At 38.1% G+C, this 21,775-nt stretch overlaps 2 protein-coding genes and 1 non-coding gene across 5 annotated transcripts; 1 reads left to right on the top strand and 2 right to left on the bottom strand.

Annotated features, from left to right (window-relative positions):
• The first annotated feature begins 205 nt into the window (after positions 1-205).
• Positions 206-4,170, top strand: LOC105974576 (histone H3-like centromeric protein CENH3). 2 transcript variants are annotated; one of them, XM_012999691.2, is made up of 7 exons: positions 206-342; positions 454-494; positions 602-641; positions 759-877; positions 2,153-2,227; positions 3,222-3,297; positions 3,739-4,170. In XM_012999691.2, exons 1-7 carry the CDS (start codon positions 291-293, stop codon positions 3,795-3,797), a joined length of 462 nt encoding a protein of 153 aa, XP_012855145.1. In that variant the 5' UTR covers positions 206-290; the 3' UTR covers positions 3,798-4,170. The 2 variants fall into 2 exon arrangements, with proteins under 2 accessions (XP_012855145.1, XP_012855146.1); XM_012999692.2 differs by having other exon boundaries at positions 227-342; positions 460-494.
• Positions 4,171-5,639: 1,469 nt separating this feature from the next.
• LOC105974569 (Tetratricopeptide repeat (TPR)-like superfamily protein) lies at positions 5,640-8,958 on the bottom strand. Of its 2 annotated transcripts, XM_012999683.2 has the most exons (3): positions 6,965-8,958; positions 5,941-6,030; positions 5,640-5,866 (listed from the first exon to the last, which is right to left on the bottom strand). In XM_012999683.2, exon 1 carries the CDS (start codon positions 8,713-8,715, stop codon positions 7,120-7,122), a length of 1,596 nt encoding a protein of 531 aa, XP_012855137.1. In that variant the 5' UTR covers positions 8,716-8,958; the 3' UTR covers positions 5,640-5,866; positions 5,941-6,030; positions 6,965-7,119. The 2 variants fall into 2 exon arrangements, with proteins under 2 accessions (XP_012855137.1, XP_088683360.1); XM_088827234.1 differs by lacking the exons at positions 5,640-5,866; positions 5,941-6,030 and having other exon boundaries at positions 6,971-8,299; positions 8,804-8,929.
• Positions 8,959-21,314: 12,356 nt separating this feature from the next.
• On the bottom strand, positions 21,315-21,388 carry TRNAN-GUU (transfer RNA asparagine (anticodon GUU)). Its single transcript has one exon. It is a non-coding gene; the product is annotated as a tRNA-Asn (tRNA).
• Positions 21,389-21,775: the final 387 nt, after the last annotated feature.

The raw sequence follows: 21,775 nt of genomic DNA, 5'->3' as shown, positions 1-21,775 counted from the left end.
CATATTATGATCATCTTACTTCATAATGTAGAGTTTGAATGGTATAAAACGGGTACAAAAGTGATAATATTTCATATAATCTCGAAGATTCCACTAAATTTGAAGAGCTGAGGGGGGTGGTTGTAATTATCCAAACAAGAGGGGTGTTTTTGTAATTTGACCATACCTCAGGGGGGTGTTTGTAATTTACCCTATATAGATAATAGATAGAACGGAGCGGGAAACATTTTCCCCAAAACGCAAAATTCTCTCATTTCTCAGCACCTTAAAAAACCTCTGATCCAAAATTGATGGCGAGAACGAAACAAAGCGCCCGAAAAGGCTCTCGCAAGAAACCCTCCGGTGAGAAGCATTCTACACTAACTAACTCTCTGTGCTAAATTAATTTTGTTTTCCTCTCTCTGTATTTTTGGAACCCTAACCATTTCTTTTTTTCCTGGTTTGAAACCGAAGCTGCAGGAGTTAACCCTTCAACTTCCACTCCTCAGCCTCAGGCACGGCGGAATAATCATTTTTTACAGATTCCAAGTACTTTTGATTCTTCGTTACGCTTTCGGTATTTCTAATTCCTTAATCTTACCTTTTTCAATTTCTTTATCAGTCCACTCCGAGAAGAAGCCCTCGCACAATTGCTACACCAAGTTAGTTTCTCTTTATTTTCAATTATTCATTTTCGTAATTTGGGTGTTTGTTTAATTTCGGGTTCAATTTAGGAAGTGCCGAGTGATGTTTTGTGTTTTTTTTGTTTGTTTTTCCAGCAAAGAGTGATGGAAAAGTACGGAGAAGGCGTAAGCCAGGAACAGTCGCTTTACGTGAGATTCGGAAATATCAGAAGACCTGCAACCTTCTAATTCCTGCTGCTCCATTCATTCGAACTGTAATATTTCCAACCTACGACATAGTTTATAACTTTAAAGTCACATTTTGTGGTTTGTTGGTATATGATGCCTAGCAATTAGAATCCATGTTTATAGGGATTTAATATGCAACGGTGTGTTTAATTAACTAGTCAGTTGGGACTGCAATTGTTGTGAAATAACAACCTAGTATCCATTTTTGGAATATCTAGGGTTCGAAGTCATTGAATAGGTAAGTTGCCGAATAAAGTAGCATAGGCGAACATTTTACTAAATTTTTTATGAACTACCCGTGTCTAGTTCTTGTTGTAATGTATATTTGGAGGTGGCAGTAGGTGTCTCAGTGTCCAAGAAGACTCCCCATTCGTTAGACTTCTATTATTGGTGGAGTCGATAAATAGTCTTTGCAAAGTCTTTAGACTAACTGGCGAGCTTCGTATTTTCCTAGTTGCAGCGTTATTCTAGAAGGGGAAGATTAGACAAACATACACTGTTTGCTTATGATCACTTAAAACCAGCAGACATGCAAATTTTGCAATGTTTGTTAGATGCAAGATGGGGACTGGTTTTCCTTAGGATTGAAATTTTGATGTGCCTATTTCAATTCATTGTCTGCTGGACCATTCACTTGTGTAGTTTTTAACTGTATAATGAGTCGGGATCTTTTGCTTGTGATGTAAATACTAGGCTACGGCATATTCACAGTTGTCACAGCTTACTACATCATTGTTTTGCTATTATAAGTTATGACTGCTTTTTCAGTATGCTATAGTTTTTTTTCGAAAAATTAGTTCGTACATCTTAACTAAGGCATCTCACTTCCTAATTAACTATTTTAGATCCAAAAAGCTGATGTGCGCATTACCTTTCTTGAACCGCCAACAATTTCCCAAATGGCAAACTGAAAGCAATGTCCTAAGTATTGGTTTCTTGACACACCAACTTTTTCCCTCTGCTGCTTCCTCTTTTGTTTACATTTGCTCATAGAATAGTGCGTTCGTATATTATTCACGACTGAGTTAACTAGGTCGAGGTTTTCTGGTTTTGCAGTGAGTTGTTTAGTTGAGAAGCTTTATTCGAAATATCAATTATTATTATTATAATTGGACAACAGTATACATTATTGCCTCTTATCATGTTCAGTAGCATGATTTTTATCTAGTCACTTTTACTTCTTACAATGTTGTTAAAATAACCATTTACCAGAAAGTTGCACAGTTTTGGAAATATCTTGTGCATGTTGTCCACTAGTTTCTCCTGAAAATTTGAACAACATATTCTCCGTTTTAACACAGGTAAGAGAGATCAGCTTCCACTATGCCCCAAGCGTTGCACGATGGCAAGCAGAAGCCTTAGTTGTCATTCAGGAGGTATACGTCTCCTAAAAAGATCCACTTTTGTTAGAGAATGTGTTAGCATTAACATCACATTTGCAACTTTATTGTCTAGTTTGTTCCCTGTTATATACTTATGTCTTTATATTTTAGATATGTGAATGAGCATGCTTTGAATCGCTTGTTCCTGCGAAAGTATTCTGTGTACCAGACATGAAATCTGAATTTGAAGGCAATATTAAAATATCCTCCAAGAAACTGTGCTAGTAATTTTGTTTAGAAATTCCTACAACGTGAATAACCTTCTGACAATTTGTTTTAATTCTCGGACCAAATAGTTAAGATTTGTGATTTTCATTCCTGATAATTACCTCCATTTCATAGCTAATGTACTGATCATAATTTTGGATACCATCTGTTGCTAAAAGGTAAAAACAGTCGTCGGTACGTTATTCAATATCTTGGCCTTATGGTCCAGATTAAAAGCTACACCCTCTTTGTTCTTTACTGTTGTAACTAATCCATATGTATCCATACGAAGGTTTGTTAACTTTTTCCGGCTTATTTTGAAATTGTTATAACACTTCAGTTAGTTTCTTGCAAAATTATCTAAACTTTTTCAATGCAAACCATCCATTCAGTCTTTCCTTTCCCCTCATCCAAATTAGGCAACCAAATTCTCTTGGACTCGATTCCATCGCCTTACTATAACTTTCTTGCATGTCTATTATGTTTCCAATTTTCCCTTTCGAAGGCTTTGCCGAGCTTTTGTGTTCAGATAATCTGCATTATACTATTTGCTTGATCCTCAGAACATATTCTTTCCATTAGTGTCCGATTAAAAAAGTCAAGGATAAGGATGTTTTGAACCTTCCATTGTCAGATCTCTGTTAAAAAAATCAGGCATTTTAGCTTATAGAACTTGTTGTTGCCTGATGAAAGTATTTCAAGTTGAAGAACATACTATTAGCCTAATTTTGCTGTTTCTCACCATTGTTAGCATATTATCTATTTCCGATTGCTGTTCTAGGCTGCCGAGGATTACATAGTTGAGTTGTTTGGAGAGGCTGTACTATGTGCCATTCATGCAAAGCGCGTCACGCTGAGTAAGTTCCACTTCCTTTTTTTATTGTGTTTAGTTCTTGGTTAATTACAAGTAGCATTCACTACCTGCAACTGCATTTTCTTTACACATGGTCATCCTATCTTATTTCATTTTAATGCATACATGTGAGGATCATTGCAAAGTCTGCACTTTCAGGTGGTTCCACAATAATAAATAGCCTGTAGTTTAATTTGTTTAATTGTTGCTCCCGTATTAAGAAAATCGATAAATGTAGGAAATGACTAAAATACCCTTATTCGTTTATTGTTTCTCAACATAGTACTCTGTCCCCACTGTCTCCAATGATATTATAAGCTTCGCATTCTATGCCTGCATTTTAGGTGCTGAGATTGTGACCTAGTTCTTGTGCTTATTGTGTCTCGTCCACCTCTTACTTATTAATGTAACTCTAATTCTTGATTTGTTATTACTAATTTGTCAGTGAAAAAGGATTTCGAGCTGGCTCGGAGAATTGGTGGGAAAGGGCGGCCATGGGGGTGAGAGTGATTACTGCGTCCATTAATTAAATAAAATATATGTGTTTTTGCCCTTGCCGCTATATTAAGTAGGCCACGAAAGTATCAGATGCTTTCTTTAAGACTCGCGCAAAACGTCGTTCTTTTGTCACCTCCGCAAATCCTGTAAAGAGCTTGTGTCTAGTGAAAAACCTAAAATCCTTATCCTTTCAACTAGTAGGAGTTGAACTTAGACTTTCTTGTGACTTAGACTAATTCAAGTTTGATCTATTTTTTGTAAAGTCCGTCCGCCGCTCGAACTAAAATTAGAACAGCGTATGATTCTATCTGAATGTTCGATCCGGATTGCTATTTGCAAACATCTGTTCGTATTTTTCAATATCGCATCACTTTGCATGTTGAGTTTTTCTTGAATTTTTTTTTTATTGAGGCTAAGAATAACAAATTTGTCATTGGTACATTCTCTGGAAAAAAATGAAGAAAAAACTAAAATCTAAATTTAAACTAGTCGACGTTTGATATATTCCAATTTTGCATAACAAAAATTAAATAAACAGGCATTATTCCGTCCCTTTACATATTATTGATGACTAGTTTTTTGATCTTTTTAACTGAACTTTAGAAAAACAATTGTGTCACTAATCTTTTTTTCTTTGAAAACAAATGAAATCTAAATTTTGTACGACCTCACGCGCTACCAATGTCGGACCATTTAAGTGGTGGAGGGGTTGTGACCCCCAAGAGTAAAACAAATCTTAGGTATTTTACTATTTTTAAGTAATATTTTATAAATAAGGGCTCTAATCCCCAAATGTTTTGTAAATATCGAATTTTGTAATTATTTGAAAAACATGATAACACATATTGGGATTATTGTACTCGTTTGCATATTCATCGTCAAATTGTTCGTTAGAATAACCATCTTCACCCTACCAAATTAGAAAAAATAATAATTAGTATATTAATAATACTAAGGAATAAAGTAAAAAAAAAAGAAAAAAGAAAAAAAAAAAGAAACTATACCCTAGACTCCCGTCCTCTAGAGGACGGGTACTTAATTTGTTTTTTTTTTTTTTATACTCCATGTGCTGCACAACACGATCACTCCCTTCAAATTTTTTTTCTTCGATTTTACCATGTAAAAGCAATCTCGATTGGTCATCGAAAAAATTGTTGTTGTTTGGTTTCAAATTTGTCGAACGAACTTCAAATTCTAAGTTTTCGACTTTTTTTAGTTGAGAGAGTTTCGATTTTTTTTAAAAGCTAGAAAATTGACAAATGAGAGTACTGCAGCAAATAAACCAATTTCAGTAAAAACCACACTGCAATTAGCATTTCAGTTTCCATATTTGTGTGTGTGTATATATATTTACCATTACGAATTAAAATAGTATAGTTAAAACTTGTACTAAGTATTTACTTTGCATTTGTTCATGAATTCCTCTGAAAAAATCGAACAATGTCTCGAACGCTAATTTTTTTAAACCTATTCACTGATGTATTATTCTGAAAAAATAAAATCAAAATCGTCCCAATTATAAAAAGTCTTGGGTCCACGGGTCCACCCAGAGCGCAACCATTCACTATATAAAATCGGGTGGTAGAAAATGCACAAATTCTAAGTTGACGGTGCAGAAATTCAACACACACAAGCGCAACAATATTCGATTATGGTAAGGCCTCTGCCATGTGGATCATTTGATTCCAAACCATAACAACTAATTTAAATTCGATCGAGGATTGAAATATTCCGAGTTCGGATTTAAAGTTAGACAATTAATTAGTCATTGTTATGAGTTGATTATTTTTTATCGTTTTAAATGTACAAAATCCTTCAAGATGCCAACCCAATTCTTAAAAAAGTAAATAAGGAATAAAAAAAATAGTCTTATTTAAAAAGAATCTTTTGATGACAAGGACTAAATAATAGTACTCTCAATGAATGAATATATTGATATACATCAAGCTTGTTGCTAACAACTTACATAGAGTTGGACGATCAAACATTACTGTATCACTTTTGCGTGTTGTTGAGTATATATTTTTATATTTTCCATTTATTCGAGCTTCAGAACTACGAATTTTTCGCTGGTCCTGTAGAAAAAAAAAACAATTAAAATTCGAATTTATTTTGATCGAAGACTGAAACATTCTATTTTTTTTCTTACATAAAATTAGATGATCGATCTTTTGGTAGCATACTAAATCCGGCAACGATTGGATCGTCATTTAACAAATTCCAGAAAGCCCCCAACAATCTGAAAACAAATAGGTGAAAAGAATAAATCTCTATATATCTATAGTGAAATTTGTGTAGAAGAAGAAATATGGTAGTTATATGCATGCAGGTACAAATAGCTGGAGAAGTCGAGCCACAATATTTTCAAAAAGTGTGGATTATTCCAAGATTTCTCGAAAACGGTCAAACAACAAGAAACAGACACACACACACACACACACACACACACACACACACACATATATATATATATATATATATATATATATATATATATATATATATATATATATATATATATATATATATATATATATATATATATATATATATATATATATATATATATATATATATATATATATGCAGCATCAATCTTGCAATTCAGACCTTCTTTTCTCCTTAGAACAACTAGCTGTCTACACATAAAGAAGTTCGTACACGTTTTATATTTATTTCCTAATAACACATATATATTTGAGAAAAAAAAATGCAATACTTTGAAAACTCGTTTACCGCAACCAAACATTATGTTAATGAACCATAAAGCACAAAAACAGAGGCTTTATCGAACCGAATAGCCATCTGAAATAGATAATAGAAATCAATTTACGACTGATCTATCACCTTCCAAAACTCTGCAACGGCTACATACGAAAAAAATCATCTTATCGATCATTTCATTCAAATAAGTTTGATACCCTCTAGCTACATACTTGCCAAACTAATTCAATGATTTAAAACCCATTTAAAAAGCCAAAGCACGACAGATATGCTTGATATCCGAAAGCACCCAGTAGTACGAAAAATAGTGACTTTGTTTAGACGAAAACTTGTGAACATAAAACGGGCAGAATTTGTTTAGAAACATTTTCGTATAACCGGTCAACACAAACACGGAAAGTAACAATAACAGATTAATTCATATGTATTGACAAAAAGCTTCAACATACCTTTCATATATACTCTGCTGCTTTCAGGCAAACGATCACTTCCGCTGAACTAAACTTCAGCGAGTGCAAGGTAAGAAGTAGCAATTCTTGCTAATTCAATGTAATCATAAAACATCCGATTCACTGCATAATGATAGTTCCTTTTTTCCGACAAGTCAAGAACCGATCGTGGTTTTCACAAAACCTTCAGGCATAAGCCGTTGCGATTCTATCTCGCTCCACAAATCCACGGTCAAATCTCCTTTCCCACTTTTTTGAAGTCCGTCAAAAAGAGAAGATAACGTATCCGAATCAGGAGCAATAGCTCTCCCCATCATCTCTCTCAACATCTGTAACGCTCCTTCATAATCGCCATTCTTAAGAAACGCAGATATTATCATCTTAAACGTTGCTCCATTGGGCCCACACCCACTCCGCACCATGCTTTTGTATATTTGAAAAGCACGGTCAGCATTTTCTCTCACACACTGCCCTGTAATAAGAGCAGCAAATGTCGACGAATTCGGCACCAGCTTCTCCTTATCGAGTTCTTTAACCATATACGCAGCTTTCTTCGTTTTACCCTCCTTGCACAAACCCATGATCACAGCATTATAAGTCAAAATATCGGCCTTTACACCACTCGCCGACATCTCCTCAAATAGCCGAATCCCCATCTCGCTATTCCCAGTTTCACTGTAACCACTTATCAACGTGTTGTAAGTCACAGTAGTGGGACCCACATTCACACTTCTCATTTCTTTGAAAAGCTTATTCGCTTCGTGCAATTTCCCCTCCTTGCACAAAGCATTCATAAGTGTGTTGTACGTCACTTCGTTCGGTCGAACCCCGTTCTTCTCCATAGTATACTTGAGCTTCAAACCACTGCTCGAGAGTCCTTTACTACAGTAACCCGCTATCATAGTATTGTAAGAAACCACATTACGAACTAACCCTAATCCTTCCATTTCCTTAAAAACCTCAACCGCCGTTTCCAATTTCCCCACTTTACAGTAAGCCCGAATAACCATATTTACGGTGTAGACATTCGGCGAAATTTTACACCGGCGCATCTCCTTGTAAAATGCCAGGACAATGTCGCCACGGTTCATACCGTTCAACGCGCTCAAGTATGCATTACACGACTCGATATTTGGATAAAATCCGTACTCCTTCATCCAACAGAAAGAATCGGAAGCATTCCGAAACTTGTTCATGTGCGCGTGGGTTTTAAACAAGGAATCGAAAGCACGTGGGGAAGATTCACACATCCTGTAAGAATATACCAAGGCCTCGAAAACCCTTCGCGTAAAATCCAAATCCGATACACCACCACCACGCGTCTCGATTGTTCTCCTGAGAATCGATTCGGCGGATTTAAACTTGCGATTCTTGGTCAAAATGTGGAGGATTATGGAAACCACATCGAGGGTGTTGAGTTGGGAATTGGTTAGGTCGACCCAGTTGAAGAGTTGAAGAGAGAGAACGTAATCTTGTCGGGTTTTCAGCAAAATGTGCTTGATTCGAAATGGGGTGAAACCGGAGGCTAATTTGTTGAGTTTATCCCATTCGGAATGAATCAAATGGCTGTGGGCTATGTTTATGAAATCCAAGTCTTGACCTTTGGCTGGAGGCATCGTTCTGTGAGGTAGTAAAATTGGGGTTTTCTTGTGATTGATGGGAGCTGAGAAATCAATTGGGTTTTTGAGGTGGGTTTCGGTTGTTGTGTTAAGGAATGTGGATAATCTCCGCAATTGTGAAAGATTCTTCATAGTAATTAACAACACAGGGGAAATTCGAGAGAGAGATTAGAGAGAGAGAGAGAGAGAGAGAGAGAGAGAGAGAGAGAGAGAGACTAACCGAAGAAGCTCGAATGGAAGAGAGTTAGTATACTATCCGCGCGGCGAGGGTTGTTTCTTCTCCGGCATGTTGTTCGATGAATAGGTGTTTTCACGCACTGGTAAGAGAGAAGGTGAGGTTTTAGAGAGATGGAAAGAACATACAGTGAGAACAACAGAAGAAAGAACATAGAGGATTGTGAATGACATAATTACCCTTCCAGTCAAAAAATTATAAATACTACAATTGACTAAGAATTATTTATGTAAGCCCCATAATGAAGTTTTTAACATTTTCAATTCCATCCCTGATCGTTTCAGAAACCCCCTAATGCAGAACGGAAGCACGGGGAATAATTAGTTGCAACGAATTATTAATCCGAAAGAACACAAGAACTTTGGAATCCACAAGAAAATTTGGAAGTTTTATTGATAATAAACGATGCTGAAAAGTAAACTCTATAGCAACTATTTATACTAATGACAACGGAAAAACCCCTAATCAAACTAGGAAAACGAAAAAATTATCAAAAAAAATAAAAACGAAATAACTCCTCAAACTAATAGAATACCGAAAACTAGAAATAACCCAATTTGCAGTTTTCAAATCCAAATTTTCTAGAATTAATTATGAATTGTTTAGAACTTTCCTAAAATGGCAAAAACGCCTATTTGAGGGCCTAAACGACCTTGGAAAAGTTTGGCCTCGCACACTTCCGCCTCCGTCGCCTCTTCATCAATCCCTCTCTTCCAATCAACCCAAGACCCATCACCAAAAGCAGGTTTCTTCTAGCTTTCTCCACCCCACCAAAAACACTACTAGATAATTCCCGTCGGAGATGGAATTGCAACAAACCCGACCTAGATAAGTCCTGCCGAAGTGTAGTAATGAGTAAATTGAACCATGAAACAGTATTGAAAATTGCTAGGATAAAAAGGGAATTGCATTGAATTCATAAGCTCCAAGTGAGCTGGATATTATAATGGAAATGTTAATTCAGATAGAAGTCTTTACATAGAAGAATCTCTACTTAATTACCTTAGCTAGTTATCATTCCAAATTGGGTAAGTCTCCTCCATAGCTTTCTATTTATAGTAGAGTTGGTAGCCCTAAATCCAGGTGGCATTTCCAGAGGGGTTTGCAGCTCACGTGCTTCAGGTACGTGTCTTGCAGTCTATTCATCGATATTAATAGAAAATGCATTTAACTAATAAAAAAAAGGTACTTTGTTCAGTCTTTTACTCCTCTCTTAAAACATTGTCACTTAACTTCAATTGCTAGCTCAAGTTCCCTAAATCGTGACATTACCTCTCTCTTACTCCAGCAATGCCTCATGGCTGTAGAGCAGGGTAATTTCGTAGCATTTTCTCGGCGTCTCCCCAGGTGGATTCTTCGCTAGGAAGGTGCTGCACAAGCCATTGCCTCACGACCGCGTTGTTTCTCTTAACTAATCGACGTTTCAACACATTCTCTGGCACGAGCATAAACTGTTTCCTTTCACCCATTGGAGGTATGACTTCAGTAACTATATCGCATTTCCTACCTTTCGTTTCAGTTGTGACACATAACAAACATGGTATATTTTTTCTATCTTGGGTAATTCCAATTCGTAGACGATATCTCCAATCTTCTTAGTAATTTTGAATCGTCCACAATACTTAGGGGTAAGTTTCCAAATGTGACTCCTTATGAGGCTCATTTGTTTGTAGGGCTTCAACTTCAAGTAGACACGCTCACGTTCTTGAAAACTCATATATGTCATGTTATGATCAACATACTTAAAGTGGATCAATGGATATAAGTAATAATCTTCTCGCTAAAACCCATAGTTGAGAAAATGGTGAATGAAATGTTGCACTCAGAGGTCATACAACCTAGCAATATCCCATTTTCTTCTTTAGTGCTTCTAGTGAAAAAAAAAATACAACCTAGAGATTTTATGTGGACTACATAAGGCTAAATGCCTTAACTACGAAGGACAGTTACCCAATTCCTCGTATTCATGATCTACTGGATGAATTGCGAAAGGCTAAGGTATTTTCCAAGATAGACCTCAGGGCAGGGTATCATCAAATCAGGATAAAACCTGAAGACATACCAAAGACTACATTTGTGATTTCCTCGGGTACTATAAGTTTAAGGTAATGCCCTTTGGCCTTAAAAATTCACCTGCCACCTTCCAATCCCTAATGAATGAGGTGTTTAGGGCACAACTTAGGGAGTATTTCTTGGTGTTTTTTGATGACATCCTCATCTATAGCTTGAATGAGGATCTGCACCTACAACATTTGAAAGACAACATTGGGGATAATAAGGAAGAATCCACTCTATGCTAATGCTTCTAAATGTAGTTTCATCAAACCCAAGTGGAGTATCTATGGCACATTATTAACCAGGAAGGGGTAGGGGTGGATCCGAGTAAAATTCAATGTATAAAAGAGTGGCATATTCCACAGACCATCAAGGTCTTGAGGGGGTTTCTTGGCCTAACGGGGTACTACATGAAGTTTGTAAGGAACTATGGGTGAATTGCCAAACCTCTAACTGTCTTATTAAAAAAAGGGTAATTTATGTGGAGTGAAGAGGCTACCAAGGCTTTCAACCAGCTTATTGTTAGAGTAGGTGACCAACAAGCCAACATGTGGCTGTGGTCATTCGTATTTATTATTGTAATAAACGAACCTTTATTCGTATTAATGATACAACACATTGGCATTCTATATCTTTGTCCCTTTGTCACAAGCATAGATATAGTCCTTACAGTTATTACAAGTACTAGTAATTGATCGTTAGGATCGTGAGACCGCGCGTGAGATACACGCGCCGCCGTGACCGTCTCGCCGCTGCTGCCGTCGCACCGCTGCTGCCCCGGATTGTACGGATTGGTTTCCGTAGCAATCTCGACTTGCTTAGCGCTCCTACCTCACGCTTCAAGAGGTAAACACACGAATTCATGTTCTTGATTCGTTTACGTTTAAACACTAAATATTCATGTTTGCTTTCGTATGATTTTATGTGATTATGTGTAATCGTTTTAATCGTTGCGAGCATGTTAGTTGGTTTAAACGCGAGCATGTTAATTGGTTTAAATTCAGTTAAACACTTTAGCATGTATGTTGTTTTTAATTTCGCTGGAAGCGCAAAGGTACGCAATTAATTGATTTATATTATCGGGCATGTGCTTATGTGTTTTAAATTCATTTAATTCGCATAAAATTTTTGTTTTCCGCTGCGTACGCGTGCCCGAAACCCAACATCCGATTCCCAACAGTGGTATCAGAGCTCGTTGCGCAATTAATTGCGTTCGTTTTAATATGCTATGATTTTATGCATGTTCGATTTATTAAAGTAGTGATTGTTGTATTATGTAATTGGGAGTTTTCGTAAGTTTAAAATATTTTTGAAATATTGTTTATAATTTTTCCAGCTTTAAAATTGTTTAAAATTGGAAAATCGGATCTGAAATTATTTTTAAAACATCGGTTTTTTAATTGTTTGGATCGAACCGGTCGAACCGGCCGGTTCGATGGTTGTGTGCGATCAAATTGACCGAATCCAAGTGGATTCGGGTCGGTCAGACCGGTTCTCGGTCTGACTGACCCGGCCCACTGATTTGGGTCAACTGGACCGGGCAGAACCGGACCGTTTCGGTCGGAACCGGTCAGACCGGTCGGCCGAACCGGTTCGCTGAAAAAAAAAAAAATTTCAGATTTCTAAAATTAAACTTAAAACAAATTGATTTTAATTTTTGGAAAATTATTTTCAATTAATACCAATTAGATAATCGAGTCAACAATCATAAATTTTAGTAAATAGGTGTTAGATTAATTAATTAATTTAAATTGTTAAATTGATTTCAATTAATAGAACACATATATAATATTGAGTATAGTTCAACTTAATTAGTAGTACCTCAGCATTATTTGAATGATTTATGCTAGTTGAGGTTCTATAATTATTTTGAAAACCCGATAATTAATTAATGTAATTAATTATGTAGTTAGGTCGTATGTTCCTCTTAGGACAATATGCGTTTCCATATACTTTTAGAGAACATAGATGTAGGAATCACATAGACCAATCCGAACCTTCTGATGAGATAAAAACTTTTGATAAAAATCCCCCATTCTTAATCTAATTAAGAATCATTTCAAGCTATAAAGAAAAACCCAATATGTTGAGTTATTTCTTTCCTTCTGCCAACGGTTGGATTATGTGTAGCCCTTTACTGTAGTGCAGTAAGCCGTGTTAGCGGGGAGTACTATGGTAAAGTAAGCTGTAATCCAATTGACATAGCGATGAAGGTAGCCATAGAAAAGGGTTATGTTGGATTAACGTTGTCGGCTAGATTAACTAGGGACTGCATTAGTTTGGCATAATCAAGTTCTATGAGCATCTTTGATTGGTAGGTTAGACTTGACACACGACGATTTTGATATTCGCGAGATTAACTTAGGTCATTATCAAGTGTGAGGAAAATTAATTTAGGGTCATATTGTGGATATGATTGATTGTGATCTACCTTTGGGCAAATATAATCGGGCTAGATTAACTACGGGTTATATTTGTCTATTGGACCTAAAGCCCATTAAGAAAAATCAGTTTTCTCGTTTGTCTACTAGAGGGAAGTGGAACTCGATAAAATTAGTGGGAGAACAATTAAATAACATAAGACCAAACATTTAATTGTAAACAATCATTTAACGCGAATCTCTAATAATCCTCTTCTTTATACCTCTCAGATAATCATGTCTAAGAATCCCATAATGTCAATCCTCGACAATAAACTCAATGGCCCTAATTACCTAGATTGGTTGCGTAGTATTAATCTTGTGCTAACCGTTGAGGGGCGTCTCTATGTTTTGAACGAGAGACTTCCCGCCATTATACCTGCCACAACGACTGATGCTGAAAAGGAAACTTATGAAGCATGGAAGAAGGATGACACACATGCTAGGTGCTATATGATAGCCGCCATGGAGCCCGCGCTTGCGAGGAAATATGAGTCTCACATGCATGCTTTCGATATAAAGGCTCATCTCGATAGCATGTATAGTGAGAATATTAGGGCATCGAGGTACGATGCAACAATGGAGTTGATCACGGCGAGATTGCGCGAAGGGACTTCGGTCCATGAGCACTGTCTCAAAATGATCACTCTCCTTGAAAAGCTAGTGAATCTCGATGTCACCCTCCCGGCCGAGCTCTCGTTGGATTTGATCCTGTTGTCTCTTCCTAGTTCATATGAATCGTTCATAGTGAACTTCAACATGAACAAACTAGATCCTCCTTTGGATGAGTTAATGAACATGTTGGTCGGTTTCGAGTCCACCATTAAGAAAGAGAAATCTGTTCTCATTGCTGCTACTTCTGGAAAGAAGAGTTCTTCCCAAAAGAAGAGAAAGGAAAGAGTTCCCTTCCCAAACAGCAAGTTCGAAGTGGGTGAATGTAGTGGGGGCCCCAAGGCAAAGGTCAGCAAGCAAGTTGATGATGCTTGCCATCATTGTGGAAGAAAGGACATTGGCGCCGCAACTGCAAGGCTTACCTAAAGAAGAAAAGTTCTGAAAAGGGTACGTATTTCATTGATGTAAATTTGTCTGTCAATTCTTCTTCTTGGGTATTGGATACGGGTTGTGGCTCACATTTGTGCAATGATTTGCAGCTAATGACAAGAAGTCGAAAGCTTAGAGCGGGTGAGACCTACCTAATGATGGGGAATGGAGCAAGAGTTGCTGCTGAAGCCATTGGCACGATTTACTTAAATGTTTTGGATTCTAGTTTTCCTATTGTTTTGAACGATTGTTTATTTGTTCCGTCCTTCATTAGAAACCTTATTTCTATTCCTGTATTAGATATTGAAGGTTTTACTTTTGTTTTTGGAAATTCGATTTGCATTATACAAAAGAATGAGAATTTGATTTGCAAAGGACGACTATTAAACAACTTGTATGAACTAAATCCAAATGAAATACCTATTAATGTTATATCAGCAAAACGTAAGGAGATAGATCAAAACCCCGCACAACTTTGGCACACTAGATTAGGTCATGTCTCTTTAAGAAGGATGAATGATTTTATTAGTGAAGGATTGTTCTCTTTGGAGGACGTGAAATCACTACAAACTTGTGAATCGTGCCTTAAAGGGAAAATGACCAAGTCACCCTACAAAGGGAAAATGGAACGAGCCAAGGGTCTTTTGGATTTGATCCATACAGACGTATGTGGTCCACTAAGTGTTAGTGCGAAGAGTGGATACAACTACTTCGCTACCTTTACTGACGATTATTCTAGGTATGGGTATGTGTACTTGATGAAGTACAAGTCCGAAACATTTGAAAGGTTCAAATATTTTAGACACGAAGTAGAGAAGCAACTCGGACGAAGTATTAAGAAGCTGCGATCCGATCGTGGTGGTGAATACTTGAGCATCGAGTTCATTGACTATCTAAAAGAGAATGGGATACAATCTCAATGGACTCCACCTGGAACTCCTCAACTCAATGGAGTTTCCGAACGTCGGAATCGAACTTTATTGGATAGGGTTCGATCAATGATGGGCTTCTCGAACTTACCGGCATACTTGTGGGGTCATGCACTTCGTACTGCCGCGTATTTGCTGAATAGAGTTAACACCAAAGCAGTTAAATCCACACCTTATGAACTTTGGCATTCCCGGAAACCCAACTACAAACATATTAGGATATGGGGTTGTCCCGCTTATGTGAAGCGATTAGTGAGAGACAAGTTGGATAGTAAATCCGACCTATGCTACTTTGTGGGGTATCCCGAAGACTCGATGGGATACGAATTCTATTATGTCAAGGAAGCAAAGACGTTTGTTTCGAGAAATGCCACCTTTTTGGAAAGGGAGTTTCTATCGGATAGAAAATGCAGCATGATAGAACTTGAAGTAGTTCAAGAACCACAAAGTGAAGTTCAAGCGCAAGAACAAGTAATCGAACCAATACAACAAACCACTAATATACCTCCTGAACCTACGGTACGTAGATCCGAAAGAGTTCGGAAAATGCCGGATAGGTTATTCCTCCTCGAGAATGATGAAGATCATGTTGATCTTGGACAAGATCCAAGAACATACAATGAGGCCGTATCGGATGCGGACATGGGACATTGGCTAACTGCCATGAAATCCGAAATGGAATCCATGTACTCCAACAAGGTGTGGACCTTGGTAGATCCACCTAAGGGAATTGTTCCTATAGGCTGCAAGTGGATCTATAAGAAGAAAATTGGAGTGGATGGAAAGGTATCGACCTATAAAGCTAGATTGGTAGCGAAAGTATACACTCAAAGACAAGGTGTTGACTATGAGGAAACCTTTTCGCCAGTCGCGATGCTGAAGTCCATTAGAATTTTGCTGGCCATAACTGCGTGGTACGACTACGAGATATGGCAAATGGATGTGAAGACCGCCTTCCTTAATGGAGACATTGAGGAAGAAATTTACATGGCGCAGCCGGAATGCTTCATATCTTCTGGAAGTGAGCAAAAGGTTTGCAAGCTCCAGCGATCCATTTATGGAAGCATCCCGAAGTTGGAACATTAGGTTCGACTCAACTATCAAAGAGTTTGATTTTGAGAAGAATCCGGAAGAACCTTGTGTATACAAGAAGGTTAGTGGGAGGACAGTGATATTTTTAGTGCTTCACGTTGATGACATTCTACTCATTGGGAATGACGTAGGAATGTTGCAACAAACGAAAGCATGGTTGTCTACACGTTTCTCGATGAAGGATTTGGGAGAAGCATCTTATGTATTAGGAATACGCATCTATAGAGATAGAGCAAGAAAGATGCTTGGATTATCCCAAAGCCTGTACATAGACACCGTTATGAAACGGTTTAGCATGGAAGAATCGAAGAAAGGATTCTCGCCAATGTCCCATGGTGTTCGTCTCTCGAAATCTATGTGTCCTCAAACACCTAGTGAAATCGAGGAGATGAAAAGGATGCCTTATTCTTCTGCCATAGGAAGCATAATGTATGGCATGCTGTGTACGAGACCTGATATTGCGTATGCTGTGAGTGTCACAAGCAGATATCAGTCTAACCCCGGACCGGCACATTGGAAAGCCGTGAAAGATATCCTCAAGTACTTACGAAGAACTAAGGATATATTTTTGGTCTATGGGGGTACCGAGTTGAAATTAGAGGGTTTTACCGACTCTAGTTTTCAATCGGATGTGGACGACTCAAAGTCGAACTCTGGATTTATATTCACGCTTAATGGTGGTGCCGTGTGTTGGAAGAGTTCCAAGCAGAGCACGACGGCTGATTCCACTACTGAAGCGGAATACATTGCAGCATCCGAAGCTGGAAAAGAAGGGACTTGGATAAGAAAGTTCATCCAAGAGTTGGGTGTCAATCCTAATGCTAGTGACCCAGTACCGTTGTACTGTGATAACACCGGAGCCGTGGCGCAAGCTAAGGAGCCGCGATCTCATCAGAAGTCGAAGCATACTCTGAGGAAGTATCATGTGATCCGAGAGATCATTGATAGAGGTGAAGTTAAAGTCTAACGAGTCACCTCGGAAGAGAACGTTGCAGACCCCTTCACGAAGCCTTTACCGAGATCGGTCCACGAGAAACATCGAGAGTCGATGGGATTGCGATTCATGGGTAGTTGGCTTTAGGTCAAGTGGGAGATTGTTAGAGTAGGTGACCAACAAGCCAACATGTGGCTGTGGTCTTTCGTATTTATTTTTGTAATAAACGAACCTTTATTCGTATTAATGATAAAACACATTGGCATTCTATATCTTTGTCCCTTTGTCACAAGCATAGATATAGTCCTTACAGTTATTACGAGTACTACTAATTGATTGTTAGGATCGTGAGATATTTACTTAAGTATTATAACTGTTAAACGTGTTCCTAGTCGAAGGGTTATGCCACCAATGAGGATATCGGCCTTTCCCATTAAGAGACTAGCACTTAGTGTATGTGTACTGCATCTCATCTGTAAATGGTATTGTGATATCGGCATGCATAAGTGGGTGCTCGTAAGTTGACGAGTTCACTGAACTCCCTCACCCTAGAAATCTCTAAGTGGTTCCCAATAATCGAGTAGAGATATCTATGGTATAGTTGTACATCATTAGTCCTTATGACCTATACATCACCGTGACTTCACTAGAGGACCAGCTGTATCGTGACATGTCCCTGAGTTCCACCGAGGACCATCCCAAGGGCCAGTGTTCGTGCAGTCCGAAATCTAGTGGGAGGTCTGTGCATTGTAGTCGGGGATTCGATCGCTAGAATAGTCTTGGATGTCCTGTGTGTTCTGAAAGTTTGTAATCATTCTAAGTCTCTGGCCAGAGCTGACTAAGTGATGATTGTAGAATTCGATTCTCTAAGTCATGCACGTAACGATTACAACACTTAGAACGATCGCACCGTCATTGAACATATAAAGAGGTCTCGATGAACCAATGCCTCTAGTTCAATCGGGACATATGAATCGAAGGGACCGTACTGTACGTTAACTATATCTGAAGGTTCTTGCAGGCACTTCATTTGTATCTAGGGAATCATGACGCGTAGTTGCTAGACGCCAATATTGATTCGTTGGGTGATTAAGGTGAAACGAGCTTCATCTTAATCGTAACTCTGAGGGACGAGTTTTGCCCACAAAGGGTTGTGGGCCCACGGCTAGCTTACACCTGAACCATCGAGGGTCACACTGCTCGTGCACATGAGATCTTTGAATAAACGATCAGAGATAAAATAATTTATCTTTGCATGATTGGAAGTCAATATGATTGGGTCCAACATTCGTAATTTGGAATTATGAATGATAATAAGAAAAGGAAAAGAATAGGCAAACATATTAGTGAACTTTCTAAATCGGCAAGTTTCCAAATTTGGAAAGTACACTGAATTAGGGTTTCCACCTTTGGAAAGTTGGAAATTGAGAGTTGGCACTCGTAATGACGAGGACATTATAATGATTCCGAAAATGTAATTGTTTCAATTTTCCGATCATTGAATTGAGAGAGACGAGCAAGTAAAATAACTAACGGACTTAAGTTGTTGGGCCCGGTCCAACTTAAGCCCGTTAGGGTTTTATGCAAGACACTATAAATACATGATTTATAGGTCTTGCACAAAACACACAAGACCTAACCCTAACCCTAGCCGTCCCTCTCTCTCTCTCGGCCACTCTTCCCCGCGGCCGCCACCGCCGTCGCCGCCGCCGTCTCGCCGGAATCGGCCATCCGTTGGCCGATCCCTTTCGGTATTCCTTTCCTTCTTTCTTTTCTTCCATTTTTCTAACTATTACGTGTCTAGTGCCACGTGTTTAGTAGATCGAAGTATACGAGGTGAAATCCGAGAGGAGGAAGATCGAAGATCGAAGAATCGAGGAGCAGCACACGAGCCGAAGCCGCACGCATCCCCACGCGCTGCCAGAAGACCGCGCGTGAGTTACATGCGCCGCCGTGGCCCGTCTCGCCGCTGCTGCCGCTCCACCGCTGCTGACCCGGATTGTATGGATTGGTTTCCGTAGCAATCTCGTCTTGCTTAGTGCTCCGACCTCACGCTTCAAGAGGTAAACTCACGAATTCATTGTTCTTAACACGTTTAAGTTTAAATAGAATGTTCATGTTCGTTCTTGTATGATTTTATGTGATTACATGAAATCGTTTTATTTGTTGCAAGCATGTTATTTGATTTAAACGCGAGCATGCTAATTGATTTAAATTCGGTTGAATAATTAAGCATGTATGTTGTTTTTAATTTCGCTGGAAGCGCAAAGGTACGCAATTAATTGATTTCAATTATCGGGCATGTGTTTATGTGTTTTAAATTGTTTAAATCGCATAAAAAATTTTGTTTTTCGCTGCGTACATGTGTCCGATTCCCAACACTTAAGGGGGCTTTGATCATCACCCAAGTGGAGAATCTATGGCACATCATTAACCAGGAAGGGGTAGGGGTGAATCCGAATAAAATTTAATATATAAAAGAGTGGCCTATTCCACAGACCATCAAGGTCTTGAGGAAGTTTCTTGGCCTAACGGAGTACTACGGGAAGTTTGTAAGGAACTATGGGTGAATTGCCAAACCTCTAACTGCCTTATTAAAAAAAGGGCAATTTATGCGGAGTCAAGAGGCTACCAAGGTTTTCAACCAGCTTAAGGAGGCTTTGATCATCACCCATGTGTTGCATCTGCCAGACTTTATTCAGTCTTTTGTTGTACAAATAGATGCAAGCTACCATGGGCTAGGAGTTGTCTTAATGCAAGGAGGTCACCCTTTGTTTTACCTCATCAAGACACTAGGCCCCAAGAACAATGGATTATCTATCTATGCGAAAAATTCTTGGCAATATTGATGGTAGTTCAAAAATGGAGATCCTACCAAATTCATGGGTCTTTCATTATTATAACATACTAGAAAAGCTTGGAATACTTGCTAGAGCATAAACTTTCCACTCCATTTTGGCGAGACAATGATGGCGAGAAATTATCCGTCATGTTGCAACCCATTTTACTACTACATTCATTGCTTTACAACGCTTACATGTGCATTAGGACGATTTGCAGGGTTTGGTCCTTAGCGCTGAGTTCAAGAAATATTTGAAAGTGAAATAGGTAAAGAAGTAAAACAAATTGTATTGGATGAGAAATATTGGGACAGTTGTTTGATGATCTTGTAGATTACGACACCGTTGATACACTTGTTGCGGCTCTGCGATACTGATGAGAAACCATTGTTGCTTTTATATATATATATATATATATATATATGAGAGAATGCACAGGGCACATTTGGAAATTATGAATATTTTTAAACATAAGAAAAGACTACATGCCCTACACTAATATTATAGACTGGAGATGGGATCTTATGCTGACAAAAGATCTCCATGCAACAACATATTATTTGAACCCTGCTTTTCAATACGATCAATCTTCTTACTGAAAAGCTTGAGATTATGCGTGGAGTGATCAATGTGTCGGATAAGGTGGAAGGCGGCGATAGCCTAAAAATACTGGATGAGTTAAGAATTTTTCGAGAGCGTGAGAATGGTTTTTCTTGTTCAAAGGCAATTGCTTGTTATAAAACCACTAGACCAGGTAAATATTAATTTATGATGCTATTGTTTTTTACTTTTTATAGTTTGTTTTACAATTATTGCATTCGTACTCGTTTTGATTTATAAATACACCAATGTTGATAACTATAATAGATGAATGGTGGAGAGTATTTGGTATTGATGTGCCAAATTTACAAAAATTGGCTATAAAGATCCTTGGTCAAACTGCTTCCTCTTCTGGATGCGAGTGTAGTTGGAATGTATTTGAGCGCATCCACACAAAGAAAGGAAATAGGCTTGAGCATCTAAGATTGAATGATTTCACTATAATTTAAGATTCAAGTCCAACATATCCCTATTTTTTTGTCAAAAAAATTCTAAAGTCCAACATATCCCTATTTTTTTGTCAAAAAATTTCTATTTCTATTAAGAAAATGAACTTACAAGCGGGCCTCATTAAAAAAATAAATACGCTAGAAGGAGGGGTCGAACCTCCGACCTTGTGGTTAACAGCCACACGCTCTAACCAACTGAGCTATTCCAGCCAATTTTATAGTCTAACGTATCTATCACTTCTCATTCTTGCACCATTGTTTCTCAACATCCTCAAGATTAATTTAAAGGGCTATTTGAGAAACCGCCTCATTCAATTTCGGTAGTGATACGATCCAGAGATGCTCCATGACGAAGAATTGGAAGACGCGAAAGAGTACGAGTTGAAAGACATTATTCGAGCTGTCCTTGGAGAGTAAAGGGTTGAATAAGATCATTGAAGAGTCCGTGGTTAGGAATTGGAAGAAAAGAAAGAGAAAAAGTCGTTGGACAAGTCGAATTCCATGCATCCGAGATTCTCGCCTATTCTGGCAGAGTTTACCATTCGAGTTATAACTCTCGCATCCGAAGTCCAATTGAGCTGATTCAAAATGATTCGA

This window comes from Erythranthe guttata, chromosome 2, assembly GCF_056151865.1.
Source record: "Erythranthe guttata isolate IM_541 chromosome 2, IM_541, whole genome shotgun sequence".
Taxonomy (NCBI): Eukaryota; Viridiplantae; Streptophyta; class Magnoliopsida; order Lamiales; family Phrymaceae; genus Erythranthe; species Erythranthe guttata.
Note: the sequence above shows the minus strand (reverse complement) of the source record. Positions and strands in the feature narration are given on the sequence as shown.